Here is a 16,126-nt window from a genome sequence, read left to right as displayed (position 1 = left end):
GCTCAATACAGTACTTAAGGGACCGACTATTTGATATCCTTGGGCTAGGGATTTCGACCAGATAGTTATTCATCAACAGCTGATTAATGTTTTCATTTATGATCCTCTTGTAACAATGTACTTTCTGTGGCAGACAAATTCTTCTTCCTGATAAAATTCCCCCATACCCAGCCCTCCCCAGAATATGACCTGGTCGGTCTTTCATGGCAGGAAATGGCACTCACACCAGTAGAGGCTATACACTGTATGTGGTCTGATTTCATTACGACACTAAAGTCAAGTATGCTTACCACGACCACTCTTCACAGCGCCCATGTCTTCACTGGCGATGGAGGAACATGGTGCTTAGTAACCAGAGAAGCATTGAAGTTATCGCCCACACATCTAATAAATATTTCTAAGGAAGCATATTTATTCCTCTTAATCTGTATCAAAATTGATAGAAAAAACAGGATGTAAAAAATTCTTAAAGCCACTTATGTCTCAAGAATCATGATTGACAAAGACATGCAACTGAAAAGTCATCCTTCATCTGACTGACAGACTTTTCATGCCGACCACAGAACTTAAATTAAAACTATTAAAATCAATTCAATAAATAACGGTACATTAAATCTTAAAATATCATCGATACTGCCGGGTCAGATTAAACACTACCCGCTAGTCCGAAGCTAGCACAAATTCCTGTCGGCTAGTACAAATTCACAATTTCCACCTTGTTTTAACAGTGCAAGTTATATTTACCGGGCTAGTAAAACGTTTTGAGTTTAGTTCTAACACTGAACAGTGAGTAAACGTCTGGTGAATCAATCCACTGAGGAGACTAGATTCTGACAAAACCAGTGGTTGATAGTGTGAGCACCAATCTACACTGCTAAAACGAAAGAGTGATGGGTGTTTTACGGCTGCTTTGTCACAGCGTGTCAGCTAAATGTGGATGGAAAGCCAAAGTGATGCAGGTCTTACACATTTACACTTTGGTTAAACACACAATCACCCACATGGTGCAACAAACCTTAGGGCAAATTATCATAGGTTCCTGGCACACCAAAGGGATGCAACTCTGCACAGTGAAAACAAGTGCCTTAGATGAGTGGGCAACAGGTGCCCCCTTCAGCACTATGTACCAGTGTTTCAATCATTTGACCTATATACTGTCATGCCAGTTTCAATCATTTGACCTATATACTGTCACGCCATCCTTGAAATAGCCCTGCATCAACTTACACTCCTGAGCTAGGGATAATCTGCCACAGATTAGAAAGATGGTAACGGTGTTGTCACTTTCAAACAAACATGTGGTAACGAATGGGTCCACGTATAGAACTGAATATCCAGGTTGTCCTTTGTTGGGTCTTGCATTTCAACAACAGTCAATGACCAATCTCACAAAAATATATATAAACATATTTTGAATCTTGCTCCGTAAGAAAATCACTTTAGAACTACTTTCAACATAATAACCAGTTAATTCTGTTCTGATACAATTCTTGTAACCTTGGTCGCCACTCCATGTGTACTTTGGTGAAAGATCTTGCTGTAATATAATACGATAGTTGAGCTCGTTGTCCATCAAACCATCCGGTCATCTGAAGACAGGTTGGTGATACGAAGTCGGTCATCTTAACCCTCACTGGGAATTAGTCGGCGAATGGCATCGACTCTTCATCGCCGTGACAACAATGTTTGACAGATGTGTGAGGTGCTGATGGACCTGGAACAGGTCCCCAGTCCTCATCTTCTGGAGACGCTTATAGTCATTTTCTTTCACAAGAGATTCCAGAACCTTTGCAAGATTGGCACCATGATCTTCAGCGCTGACAGAAGCAGTTGAAACGAGTTCCACAGTCTGTGTAGGCCCTCCTTGGGCATCGGCTGCTGAGTCTGTTAGAAACACTGAATCTGATTGGCTAGAACTGGCTGTGCTCTGTGATTGGCTGTTTGGTTGGTTACTTGACTCAATTGCACTCTCAACTGTCCCTTCAGGCTCCGCCTCAATACTGCTGTTAAGTTCGTCATCCGCTGAAAAATTGAAATTGAAGAAATGAAATGTCAGATATATCAAATGCAGTTTTAGAAGTTGGTAAGTTTGTTTGTTGTTTAACGCTGCACTCAGCAAGTTTCCAGCGATATGACGGCGGTCTGTAAATAATTGAGTCTGGACCACACAATCCAGTGATTGATATCATCAGCATCTATGCAATTGGACATGATGACATGCATGAACCAAGTCAGCGAGCTGGACAAATCGATCCTGTTAGTTGCCTCTTACGACAAGCATGGGTTGCTGGCGACCATAATCCAGTTGGGGTGACAAGCATAGGTTGATGGGTGGAAAATATGCTAAACACTATCAATCCCTGTTAATCCAAATGAACCAAAGATTCTTACCATTTCTGGGCACGAGTTCATCAAGAGCGACCTCCATGTCAGGGAGGGAGTCGGGCTCCTCCTCACGGGTCTCCTTCGCTTCCGTCTCGCCGTCCTCCTCTATTGTATCCAGTGACTGCATGGGGGTGACGCTCGGTACTATCAACAAACAGTTGCAGAAATACAGTTTGAAATTACTTTTGCTAGTTTGTTGTTTAACACTGCACTCAGCAATAATCCAGCTATATGACAGCGGTCTGTAAATAATCGAGTCTGGGCCAGACAATCTAGTGACTGACATCATGACTATCGATCCACGCAATTGGAAGACGATAACATGCATCAACCAAGTCTGCGAGCCTGACCACCCGATCCCTTTAGTTGGCTCTTACGACATGTTAGACTCTCAGTCGCCTGTTACTGAAAGCATGGGTTACTGAAGACCTATTCTGTTCCCGAATGTTCACAGGTCTCGAAACTACTACTCCATTAGCATCAAGAAAATTACTACAAAGTAAGCCTCAAGAAAGTTTCCACAAAATCAACCTCAAGAAAATTACTACAAAATCAGCCTAAAAATATATTACAACAAATTATGCTAAGAAAATAATTACAAAATTAGTCTTAAGACAGTGGCTACAAAATTAGCCTTGAGAAGGTGGACACAAAATTATCCTAAAGTAAATAACTACAAAATTATCCTAGAGAAAATAACTACAAAATAATCCTAAAGAAAATAACTACAAAATAATCCTAAAGAAAATAACTACAAAATAATCCTAAAGAAAATAACTACAAAATTAGCCTAAGGAAGAGGCACAAAACTGTCCTTAAGAAAATAGCTGCAGAATTCAACCTGATAAAGTTGCTACTCCAGCCTTTGAAGCTTATGACACTACAAGTTGATCGCAACAAACATGTTCAGGCCTATTTATATTTCAATGGAATACAATCAACACCATAAAAATATATGTGAGAGTGTGCGAGATGGGTTCTACACCACTGTTGGCAATATTCTGGCAATATTATGATGAGGTACACTCAAAATGGGCTTCACACATTGTACCATTTTAGGAATCAAACCCAGGCCATAGGTGTGATGAGAAAAACACCTTCACCAAAACTATGTCAACACTGATGGTACAAATGGAGAGAACCATAGAGGTAAAATCCCTTTGAAAAACCAGGCTTAATTCTTAACAGGTACAGTTTGAAAAATATACACCAGCGTTTACCTTTGAAAACTGCACTTTCAGCCTTGTCCTCTTGATCCGACTCAGAATCTGTGGCCTTGACATCCTTTGACCTTTTGACCTCAAGGTGCTGTTCAAGGTCATGCAGAACTCTGCGCACAGTGACGACCTTTGGTGACCTGATAGGGAGATTGTGGATGTCGACCTCTGTCAGTTTGCTCAGATCTCCAACAGTGTGGATGTTGCGTGCCATCACGAGCTGCCCCAGACCGCGCGACCTGAACAGTTAAAATGCATTGCAAAGTGAAAATTCAACCAAAATATCCTCTATAATGAGGCCAACCCAAATTGAGTGAGTGAGTTTGAGCAATATTAAAGCAATATCACCAGAAATGAGCTTCATACACAACCCTATTTGAAGCTTTGGTATAATAAAAGCTTTGGAATTGACGCTTTGGGGTAAAAAAAGAGTAATTTCATGTGAAAAGTGTAATGATAAAAGTACCATGGTAACAAAATGACTTGAGTCTGTTTTAACAAAGCAGCCAATCAGAGATCTTGTATCACTGAGTAATGAATAGTTAACACTATGTGAATTGAAAGCATGGCTGTCATTGGTCAGCAGTCTCTCTGTAGAATGCTTCATGTCACCGGTGCCTTAGCAATTTGAACCTCAGTATCATTGGGCAGAAAATTGTGATTGTTTCGACCAAATCATTATTGCACTTATATAGAGACGTGCATGCACATGTATATGTGTGTGGCTCCGGACTGATGCCGATTTATAGTGCTAGCTCACTGAGATACCATGCCGCAGTTTAACATGAATGCCCCACTCAGACACAGTATACTGACTCCGAGCCGACCAGTCTTTGCTTTAGCCCCTTAATGCCGAGTGCCAGACAGGGTAACAACAAGTACAATCTTTTATAGTCTTTTTGTATGACGCGGCCGGGGATCGAACCCCGGAACTTCCGCTCTCCGGGCGGACGCTCTACCACAAGACCATGGAGTCGGTCCTGACTCTTGGGTTCCAGTGAGTTGGACAGGTTTTGTTTGTTTGTTTGTTGTTTATCGCTACACGAAGCAAAATTTCAGGTACATGATGGCAGCCACACCATTTGGTTACCATTCAACCAAATCACCGAGCTTGACCACCAGATTCATTTGTTGGCCTCTTACATCCAGCATAGTTTGCTGGGGACCTATTCTAACCTAGAACCCCCCCAACAGGAGAATTTGACAGGTTTGCAGCATATGAAACTGTTCAAGGGTTATGAGGTGTCACAGTTCATCTCACCAGACAGATGAAGTCAGTTGGGGCAGAACCTTTGTGACGGACTCGGTGCAGCCAATCAAATCCGGGTAGACGGGGTCAGAGCTGTTCAGTTGCGACTCCTGCGTGCTCCGGTAGCTTGCTTGTGATTGGCTGACCGGTGACTGGCTGACTGGTGACTGGCTGGGCTGTGAGTCTCCACTGTCCACAACCGTCTGCACAAAAAGTTTGGTTGAGTATTGAAGGAAAACAATTGAACATGTAGCAGATCTGACAAGTCAGGTGGTAACTGACATCATTTAGGGAGCATCCATTTGATTTTTATGGGGGAAAGATGTTTCAAATGAATAGTTTGTCCAACTCCCAATGAAATGGATGCTCCCTCGATAGAAGCAATATTTGAGCAATGTGACACAATGAGTGAGTGAGTGAGTATGGTTTTACGCCGCTTTTAGCAATATTCCAAGAATATCACGGCGGGGGACACCAGAAATGGGCTTCACACATTGTACCCATGTCGGGAATCGAACCCAGGTCTTCGGCGTGACGAGCCAACACTTTAACCACTAGGCAACCCGACCGCCCTGTGACACAATGGACTAGCATGGGCTACACAGGAAGAAACCCACTCTCTTTAGTCAGGGCCAAATGACTGGTCGATCTTTACTGTTTACACCAATAGTGAAATTAAGGCCAATTGACCTAAGGGATGTTGATTTGAGTTTTCATGCCCTAACAGATCATTTTATTGGTTGTAAGGACAAAAGTATTAAGTTCATGTCGGTGAATAAGCTGGGATGTGGAAGATGGGATTTGGAAGATGAACCTTCTTGGGTCTGCTGAGTGGGGCGATGACACGCAGGCTGCTGCCAGGTCTTCGGGGGAAAGTGAACAGTTGCTGTGAACAAATGGAAAGCAAACTAAAGGCATGAAACAAGCAAAGCAAAGCAATCCTCAAGCAGAGCAAAGCAAACCTCAAGCAAAGCAAAGAAAGCCTCAAGCAAAGCAATCCTCAAGCAAAGCAAAGAAAGCCTCAAGCAAAGCAAAGAAAGCCTCAAGCAAAGCAATCCTCAAGCAAAGCAAAGCAAGCCTCAAGCAAAGCAAAGAAAGCCTCAAGCAAAGCAATCCTCAAGCAAAGCAATCCTCAAGCAAAGCAAAGCAAGCCTCAAGCAAAGCAAAGCAAACCTCAAGCAAAGCAATCCTCAAACAAAGCAAACCTCAAGCAAAGCAAAGCAATCCTCAAGCAAAAGAAAGCAAATCTCAAGCAAAGCAAACCTCAAGCAAAGCAAAGCAAAGTAATCCTCAAGCAAAGCAAAGCAATCCTCAAGCAAAGCAAAGCAATCCTCAAGCAAAGCAAAGCAAAGCAAAGCAAAGCCTCACAAAGATATATTAAATGCTGAGCTACTGTTGGTTACCTTTTAGCAAAACCCACAAGCACAGGTACAGTGCTGACACGAATATTCTTAATCAGGATGATTCCGGGAACCTATAGAATTCTGGCAAGGGACGCCACTCTGAACTTTGTATCATAAACAGAACAGAGGCCAAGGAGATGAGCCATGGCATAACTAGCAGAACATGCAAGCAGACACAACTGATGAATGAAGGATCTACACAGAGGCAAGGAAACCAACAGCCAGACAAGACGAAGCCACTGTCTGCTGACACAAAGTGTCGCCAAAGCGGGACTGACTGAAGTCCTATATATGTGACAGTGTACAGGTGACATGTGTCGCCTGACTGCTTACCTTTCCTGCTGCACTCCGGGACTTGATGAGGTCAAGGCTGACAGCACGATGAGGGCTTTCTCCGCTGATGATAGGCTCGGCAAACGAAACCCGCCGCTGCAAGGAACAAGCAGGTTAATACAGCGCTCTTGCTCCTTCCCCACAGACGTGTGTATTGTTTAGAAGGGTTGGTTGGTTGGTTGTTTAACGCCACACTCAGCAATATTCCAGCTATATGACGGCGGTCTGTAAATAATTGAGTCTGGACCAGACAATCGAGTGATTAATATCATGAGCATCAATCCAAGCAATTGGGATCGATGACATGCATCAACGAAGTCAGCAAGCCTGACCACCCGATCCCGTTAGTCGTCTTTTACGACAAGCATAGTCGCCATTTACTGCAAGCATGGGTTGCTGAAGATCTAAACTGATGTCCGTGAGTAAGCACAGATGTGAAACGTGAACATTTTCTTATACCTCCATGTCAGAATGATGAGATCTGATTGGGCCACGTGATCATGATAAAATATGATATACCCCGCCTTGGATGGGAATAAGTTTAGCAGTTGGCGAATAAATCCCTTAAACCCCGCGACAAACAAGTCAGGCTGCATGTGGATTTCTGAGAACAGAATAAATCCCTTGTAACCCGCTCCAAAGCAAAAAGCCGTATGCAATGGAAGTCGCAGCTAACCTCAGCTCAATCTAACAGCTGTTTTCTATCAATTTTGAATTTGTTTGAATTCTTTTACAATGTCATATTAAAACGTCATTAAGATAAGTTTGTTGTAGCAGGATCACTCAGGGTTCATGGAGTTTTTTGTGTCCCTAGTTAGGTTTTATACTACTCGCCTCCACGCATAACACCCCATGAACCCCGCGTGATCTTGCTACAACTTATAGTAAGTCTGGATACGATTAAGGATTAAGGTTAGATTACAATCACACTTTTGGTGAAGACAAGGTTCATGTTCATATTTGTTTATTGTGTATTGTATATTCAGCAATATATATATGACAGTGGCTGCTGAATAATTAAGTGTGGACGAGAAAATCCAGTCAATGACATTAAGTGGGTGAGTTTGGTTTTACACCACTTTTTTAGCAATATTCCAGCAATATCACGGGGCAGTACACCAGAAATGGGCCTCACACATTGTACTCATGTTGGGAATCGAACCCGGGCCTTCGGCGCGGCGAGCGAACGCTTTAATCTTTTTAAGATCAAACTGTTGTTAAGTTGAGGTGGGGTGAAATGGGGTTTAATGTTGCAGCCAAGATTATTGCACTTATATAGCGACATGCATGCACGTGTATGTATGTATGTGGCTGCTTGTAAAAGTCTGGACTCATGACGATTTATGGTGCTAGCTCACTGAGATACCATGCTGCAGGTTAACATGAATACTCCACTCAGACAAAGTATACTGACTCCGAGCGGACCAGTCCTTGTTTTAGCCCCTTAGTGCCGGGCACCAGACAGGGTAAAAACAAGTACCATCTTTTAACATCTTTTGGTATGGCGTGGCTGGGGATGAAACCCTGGACTTTCCGCTCTCTGGGCAGACACTCTACCACTGGACCACGGCTGCGGTCAGTGGTTAAGGACAAGGTTCATGATTACCATGCTGCAGTCAGTGGTTAAGGACAAGGTTCATGATTACCATGCTGCGGTCAGTGGTTAAGGACAAGGTTCATGATTACCATGCTGCGGTCAGTGGTTAAGGACAAGGTTCATGATTACCATGCTGCGGTCAGTGGTTAAGGACAAGGTTCATGATTACCATGCTGCGGTCAGTGGTTGAGGACAAGGTTCATGATTACCATGCTGCAGTCAGTGGTTAAGGACAAGGTTCATGATTACCATGCTGAGGTCAGTGGTTAAGGACCAGGTTCATGATTACCATGCTGCAGTCAGTGGTTAAGGACAAGGTTCATGATTACCATGCTGAGGTCAGTGGTTGAGGACGAGGTTTATGATTACCATGCTGCGGTCAGTGGTTAAGGACGAGGTTCATGATTACCATGCTGCGGTCAGTGGTTCAAGACAAGGTTCATGATTACCATGCTGCGGTCAGTGGTTAAGGACGAGGTTCATGATTACCATGCTGCGGTCAGTGGTTGAGGACGAGGTTCATGATTACCATGCTGTGGTCAGTGGTTAAGGACGAGGTTCATGATTACCATGCTGCAGTCAGTGGTTAAGGACAAGGTTCATGATTACCATGCTGCGGTCAGTGGTTGAGGACAAGGTTCATGATTACCATGCTGCAGTCAGTGGTTAAGGACAAGGTTCATGATTACCATGCTGAGGTCAGTGGTTAAGGACCAGGTTCATGATTACCATGCTGCAGTCAGTGGTTAAGGACAAGGTTCATGATTACCATGCTGCAGTCAGTGGTTAAGGACAAGGTTCATGATTACCATGCTGCGGTCAGTGGTTAAGGACAAGGTTCATGATTACCATGCTGCGGTCAGTGGTTAAGGACAAGGTTCATGATTACCATGCTGCGGTCAGTGGTTAAGGACAAGGTTCATGATTACCATGCTGCGGTCAGTGGTTGAGGACAAGGTTCATGATTACCATGCTGCAGTCAGTGGTTAAGGACAAGGTTCATGATTACCATGCTGAGGTCAGTGGTTAAGGACCAGGTTCATGATTACCATGCTGCAGTCAGTGGTTAAGGACAAGGTTCATGATTACCATGCTGAGGTCAGTGGTTGAGGACGAGGTTTATGATTACCATGCTGCGGTCAGTGGTTAAGGACGAGGTTCATGATTACCATGCTGCGGTCAGTGGTTCAAGACAAGGTTCATGATTACCATGCTGCGGTCAGTGGTTAAGGACGAGGTTCATGATTACCATGCTGCGGTCAGTGGTTGAGGACGAGGTTCATGATTACCATGCTGTGGTCAGTGGTTAAGGACGAGGTTCATGATTACCATGCTGCAGTCAGTGGTTAAGGACGAGGTTCATGATTACCATGCTGCGGTCAGTGGTTAAGGACAAGGTTCATGATTACCATGCTGCGGTCAGTGGTTGAGGACGAGGTTCATGATTACCATGCTATGGTCAGTGGTTAAGGACGAGGTTCATGATTACCATGCTGCGGTCAGTGGTTAAGGACAAGGTTCATGATTACCATGCTGAGGTCAGGGAACCGACCATTATATATTAGAGATTATATGTTTGAGACTGACACTGAATATTCTTGCATCCAGTTCAAGGCATACACATCTTTTGCAAAAGCAGGCCCCAAACAATCCCTTCCAAGCTACAATTAATTTTCAGAACATCAAGCATGTCCATGATATATTTTTTCTTGAAAAAAGCGGAAACAATTCATTTTTCAACTAGACACATTTTATGGATAACAACATCTTTATTTAAAGAGTGTCTCTATTTTGTCATCCACCCGCTCCAAGTAATGCCTATCAACAATTCAAATTATTCCTCACCTCCCCGGATTTTGGGGAACAGATTGTAATTTCTGAAAAATCGCAGTCCCCCCCCGGCCCCGGGTATAAAAATGATGGATTTCTACGCTGCTAGCACTCACCTTGGAAGGTGGGGAGGGAGAGTTGACTGGGATGTCCGAGTTCAGGCGCCGCTTCTTCAGAATCCCAGCACTCGGGGAGGCACTCGGTGAATGAAACTGGAACACTTTGATTGGCTGAAAGTCAGTTTCACATGGCCTCTTTGAGGGGCTGCTGTTGTCGCTCGAGTTCTTCTGCTTCAGTATACTGCGCCTCACGATACTCATTCCGCGATCAGCCAACCGGTTCCTTGCCCGGATTTTATTCAAGCTCAGCACTTTGGAATCGGAGAAGCCTCGATGGGCATGGATCACTTTGCGTTTGGGTTTTTCGGCTGATTTCCTTGGGGTATCATTTAGCGAATCAATCTTGGGTCGAACAGGAGCACTAGCATGACTTGTTATATCACCACCGGTTTCAGTTGCACCACAACCAATATCATTGTTTTCTAAACCAGTTTCTTTTTCTAAACCAGTTTCTTTTTCGAAATCAGTTTCTTTTTCGAAATCAGTTTCTTTTTCTAAACCAGTTTCTTTTTCTAAACTAGTTTCTTTTTCTAAACTAGTTTCATTTTGCTCTAAACCAGTTAATTTTTTGGGGGAAACAGTTTTATCTTGCTCTAAACCAATTTCATTTTTTTCTGAACCAGTTTCAATTTGTTCCAAACCACTTTCAGTTTCTACAGCACTACCAGAATTATCAACTGTTGCCATGGCAACCACATCACAATTGCTAGTCACACCATCTGCATCCTCTGTTTTAACTGTACGTTTTGTGTCCTCAACTTCCATTCCTATTTTTGAATCTATTTCTTCCAAAATTCTCTTCGGTCTGGGAGATGCTCTGTTCCTTGTTCTAATCACAGTTAAAGGTGAAACCCTGGTCACAGTTTTACCTGCTAATTTGGCTCTTGCTCGTAGAACCAGTTTCGAGGACCGCAGTCGTACACTCACCGGGGAGGACACTTTCATCTTCGACATGTTCCTCTTTCGTTTACTGCCCCGAGGAGCAGCCTTGCCGGGGGCTACTGGGCTTGCCAAACTACTTATTATTTCATCAACCTTCCCCTTGATTTTGTCATGCTCTGCTGCCCGAGGCGAGTCCTTACAAAACGACAGGTCCAGATTAACAAACAGGGACTTATTCTGAGCCTGTGACGGCTCAATAACATCCATCTGACTGTCAAGTTTATCACTTTCTTTGATATCCTTATTCTTCTTTTCCTGTATCAGAGCTGTTTTTGCAGCGCTGCATTTGCTCTCCGTCCATTCATTTGAATCTTCAACACTCAAATCCTCTGAATTTTTGTCTGACATTTTGGAAATTGACCTTTTCCTTGCGGCTTCAATCTTCTGTTTGGTGGTACTCCGCCTTACAGGGGCTGGGGACGGCTTGGTAGATGGCGTCTGCTCTCCCTCCTTAGAAATGTCCTCACTAGACATCTGGCATTCTTCTGGTGTCTGCTCATTTAGAGATTTAGAACTGTCAAACTCCATTCCTACAATAATAACTTCTGTCCCTTGTTGACTTTCCTCTGTCTGTCTATCACTCTCCTTTGAATCAGTACTCTCAGGATTCTCGCTCAGGTTTTCTTCCAAAATAATTGGTGAGTCTTCTGGAGCACCTTTAAATGCAGGATGAATCATTTCCTGACTCGGTTCAACCATCTGGGGTTGAATCCTTCTCGGTTTCTTTCCTTGAGAGGGAGCAGAAGCATCACCTCCAGAACTGGAACTAGAGCTTCCTAGACAGGCTGCAGTCACAGCCTGAACTGGATTCCTAGTCTGCTTCAACTGGGAATCAGATTTGGTCTCAACATCAACAACATCAGCTATAGAATCGACCCCTTCCTTCTGCTTACAGTCCTGGCCCAAATCGGCTTTCTCCTGATCCAATACATCCACGGACTCCTGGCTACTCTGTGACTTCCTCGTTTGAGACTCAAGGTTTTCGGACTCTGTCATCTCAGCAGCAAGGCTCTTCCTCGTTCTCTTCCTCTTGGGTGCTTCTTTTGTCTTCTCTTTAGCTTCCTCTAAATCTGTTTTACTTCTTCCTTGCCTCTTCGATGCGGACTTTGATTGACTAAGTTGAGAAAGAGGAAGATCATCTTCTTCCTCATCCTCATCAGCTTTTCGTTTTCTTCCTCTTCTGGGCTCATTCTTTTCCTGACTGTCCTCCCCTGACTGTGAATTAGAAATATCAACTTTTCGTCGTCCACCCTTCTTCTTCCCCTTCTCCTCATTCCCAATATGCAACAGATCTTCCTCTTTCTCAACGATCTTCTCCTGAGAACTGTCACTCTGGTCAGTTTCTTTCAATCCTTTTCTTTGTCGTCCAACCTTCTTCTTAACTTCCTCTTTTCCATTTACCAACATATCTTCTTCCTTCTCAGCACCCTTCTCCTGAGAGCTCTCATTATCCTCAGAAGACTTCTCCAGCCTCTTCTTCGCACTAGGTGGTCTACCGACCTTTCTGGAAGCAGTACTCTCAGTCGAACTCTCAGACTTGGAGATTCCATCAACCTCAAAACCATCGAACGTCTTCTTCTTCCGCTGTCTCGGAGTCCTCCTCAAATCTTCCAGACCCATCTTCTTCGGCGTATCCTGCTTCCTCCTCCTTGACGCAGGCTCTTCAGCCAGAGTGGACACAAGGTCAACCTTGTACGACCCTTCAGACAGAACGGTCTCCACTGCACTTGCTTGTGAGCTCTGGCTCGAGCTGGTGCTCTGAGAGCTGCTTGAATCTGTCGTACTCTGGGATGACCCTTCCTTCAAAGTGGATACCGAGTCCGGGTTGTATGCATCCACTGTGTCAGTTGGACATGTTTCGAACAGCTCTTCTGTAAATTTGTCCCCTGTGTCCAGACCCACCTCTTTGTATAACCCAGAATTTTGAGAAGAAGAATCTTGAGAACTACTTTTAACCGAATCCGCATTGAGGACACTGACGCTGTAGTTTGAGGATGAACTTGAGGCATTTATCAACTCCTCTCTTTGTCCAAAGCTCAAAATGCCAGGCTCAGGATCCGAATTTATAGATATCTGAGAGTCCGGTCTCTCGCTGGATATCCTTGGAAACACAGGACTGAACTGGGATTCCATATTTTCCTGATCCTCACTCGTCTCTGCTGTCGGAAACCCTTGAGAACATGGAACATCCGTGCCTCCCGACGTGCCACCTTCACAAACTGACAACGGTTCTTTGAACAGAGCTTTTGACACTGCCTTTTCGGGAGATCCATGGGACAGCACGCTGATTTCTTCAGTTGTCAGCTTCTTGATTTTCAAAACAGGCGTGCCAAGCTTAACGTCTGTCTCCATGTCATCCGATTCATGGTCCTGACTTGCAACCTTGTCACATTCCCCGAACAAGTTGCGACTTGAGGGTAGTGATAACGGACCGGGCAGAATATTGGATGAATCTTTTACTGGAGTCTCCTCAATCGAAGCGTTAATATCTGGGGAGAACAAATTCTTTTGACTAAACTTTGAGGGGGACTGTGTGTCTTCAACGAATGAGTGGGACGACTTGCTTCCCATATGCTTGCCCTTCGAAGGAGACATTGTGTCTTCAACTACAGAGTGTAACAGGGACACCTCCATTGTGGTCGACAACTGAGTATCAGGAACGAAGGAGTCCTCCGGAGACTTGGCATCTAACACACAACTTTTACCTTTGGCTGGCGACTTCACCAACCATTTATCTAAGCTACCAGCTTGAGAACTTTTACTACGATCCCGGCTCCTAGTGGGTGATTTTGCGGAACTTGTCACCTCCTGGCTGAGAGACTTCCTCCCCGGTGACCTTGACTTCCGTTCAGGTGGCGACTGACTGATTGACTTGAATGGAGTGAAATGTTCCCCACTTCCTTCCTGTGAATTCTGGGAGCTGCTTGTAGAATTCCCCGATTCTTTCACCGATTCTTCCCCACATTTGCTCTCCTCTGAAGAATCACTTTTCCCCAGGGACGAACTTGATGTACTTTTCAGGGTATTCAACCACTGATCTCCGAGCGCGTGCATGAGGTTCTGCTTCAAGGAGGGACTTGGTGAGGGGTCGCTGGAGTCGATATTAACGCTTGAACTGACCGACTCGGCATCTTTGTTCACTTTTGATCTTGAATCAGCCTCCTTATCTTTTGAGCTTTCACATTCATTCTTGGTGGACTTCTTTTCTATTGATGTCAGTTCTTTCTCATTTGACTTCTGATCCTCGTCAGACTGTCTTGTATCCTTCCTTGACCTGAGTGACCGGAGAGTTGGGGTTGCACTGGGGGGACTCTTCATCTCCGCCTTCTCTCCCTCCTTCTCCTGGCTGTCATCGTTGCTGAATCGGACTGACCGTCGCCTGCGTCCTCTCTTCACATCAGCCGTGGCATCATCCGCAAGAGACTCTGTGCTTGAAGATTTGGGCACAGAGGATTTAACCTGAAAGCAAAGACCACATTGGAGTCAGTGAGTTTGTTTGTTTGTTTGTTGTTTAACGCTTCAGACGGCGGTCTGTAAATAATCAAGTCTGGACCAGAAAATCCAGTGATTGACATCTTTAACACTGATCCATACAATTGCGATACAATGACATGCATCAACCAAGTCATCGAGCCTGACCAACCATTCTGTTAAGTCACCTCTTACGACAAGCAAAGTCGCCTTTTACGGCAAGTGTGCGTTGCTGAAGACGAATTTTATAGCCCCTGCGTCAAGTGAGTGAGTGAACAGTATTTAAGTTATACTGTGTAAACTGTGTGTCAGCTGTGTGAAAACGAGCAAAGGTATGATGCTGACAATCATAATCAGGGCAAATCAAGATCTGAACCCTCAGACATAGGATCCCAGCACTCCTAGGGGAGACAACTCTGCACAGCATAGATGACTTCGACTTCAGCTTGGAAAATTATATCCCATCAAAACGCAATTTGTATATTCCTGACAAGTTTCTGATTATGCCTGACTTCTTACCTTGTCTTGTTCAAGGTTTTGTGACTGGCTTGAATTTATGACTATGACTGAATCTTCCGACGGTGGCTGTGACTGCATCATGATGGAACTGAGGAGAACAACATTACCTTACTTTACACACTCCAACCCACACATATTAGTTTGTTTGTTTATTATTTAACCCTGCACTATTCTAGCTATATGATAGTGGCCTAAAAAGAATGGATAAAATAATAAGTTACTGGGGTAATCGACGCAATTTATTGAAAAAATAAATAGATATATAGACATATTTACGTAAAAAGCCGGGTGCCTCCATAAAATGAGAAACATATATAAAATCGGAAAACTTTAAATTTAGATCAAGAATATGGATTCTAAAAACCGATTATTATCCTGTGTGCTGTACAGATGTACTCACTCCTGCTGTGTGTCTGTATTGAACTGCGAGGCCATCAGCGACACGTCCTGGGAGAGGTCAAGGTTGTTGTACATCACCGGGATTGTCCTGGGGAGGACGAATGAGTGAGGGAATCAGTGAGTGAGGGAAACATTTCTGTCAGGATCAATAGTAAGGCCACAAAATAAACTATGTGTGTTTCCTGAATACACCAGCCCCTCCGGTTCGTTTTTCTCACACTTCTTTGTTTCGAAAAATGAGAGTGAGTATGGTTTTACACCGCTTTTTTTTAGCAATATTCCAGCTATATCACGTTGGGGTACATCAGAATTGGCTTCACACATTGTACCTATGTTGGGAATCGAACCCAGGTCTTTGGTGTGATGAGCGAACGCTTTAACCACTAGGCTACCCATCCGCCCGTTTCGAAAAATGGCAATTGCAGTGTCAGTGAAAGCCTTGTTTCAAATGACAACAGTGTCACCATATGGAACATAATGAGTGATATATCTACAGAAGCGCAAAAATATACACTATTGGCATCTAATTTGAAAAAAGGTAGGGTGGAACTCCAGAAAACCAAGACGTGAGGTCCAAGATCCGGGGCTCCAGATAAGGGTTGTTGGGGAAACCGAAACAAATATTTTACAAAAAATTGTTTCAAGCTGAACCGACAAAATTT

The 16,126-nt window shown here is 44.0% G+C and overlaps 1 protein-coding gene across 1 annotated transcript in view; it reads right to left on the bottom strand.

The window, feature by feature from the left end:
- Positions 1 to 944: 944 nt before the first annotated feature.
- The window catches only part of LOC139470186 (telomere-associated protein RIF1-like), a 42,381-nt gene continuing 27,199 nt past the window's right edge, over positions 945 to 16,126 (bottom strand). The window contains exons 26-33 of the mRNA XM_071252498.1: positions 15,466 to 15,552; positions 15,066 to 15,153; positions 10,131 to 14,534; positions 6,588 to 6,683; positions 4,864 to 5,054; positions 3,606 to 3,841; positions 2,392 to 2,529; positions 945 to 2,022 (exon numbers count right to left, since the gene is read on the bottom strand). Of these exons, the coding sequence (XP_071108599.1) occupies positions 1,631 to 2,022; positions 2,392 to 2,529; positions 3,606 to 3,841; positions 4,864 to 5,054; positions 6,588 to 6,683; positions 10,131 to 14,534; positions 15,066 to 15,153; positions 15,466 to 15,552 (5,632 nt within the window). The 3' untranslated portion in view covers positions 945 to 1,630. The remainder of the gene's footprint in view (positions 2,023 to 2,391; positions 2,530 to 3,605; positions 3,842 to 4,863; positions 5,055 to 6,587; positions 6,684 to 10,130; positions 14,535 to 15,065; positions 15,154 to 15,465; positions 15,553 to 16,126) is intronic.

The sequence above is a fragment of the Haliotis cracherodii genome, unplaced genomic scaffold (assembly GCF_022045235.1).
Source record: "Haliotis cracherodii isolate W230 unplaced genomic scaffold, xgHalCrac1.p SCAF_20, whole genome shotgun sequence".
NCBI classification, from domain to species: domain Eukaryota; kingdom Metazoa; phylum Mollusca; class Gastropoda; order Lepetellida; family Haliotidae; genus Haliotis; species Haliotis cracherodii.
The sequence above is the reverse complement of the archived record's forward strand: the minus strand, read 5'-3'. Positions and strand labels throughout refer to the sequence as shown.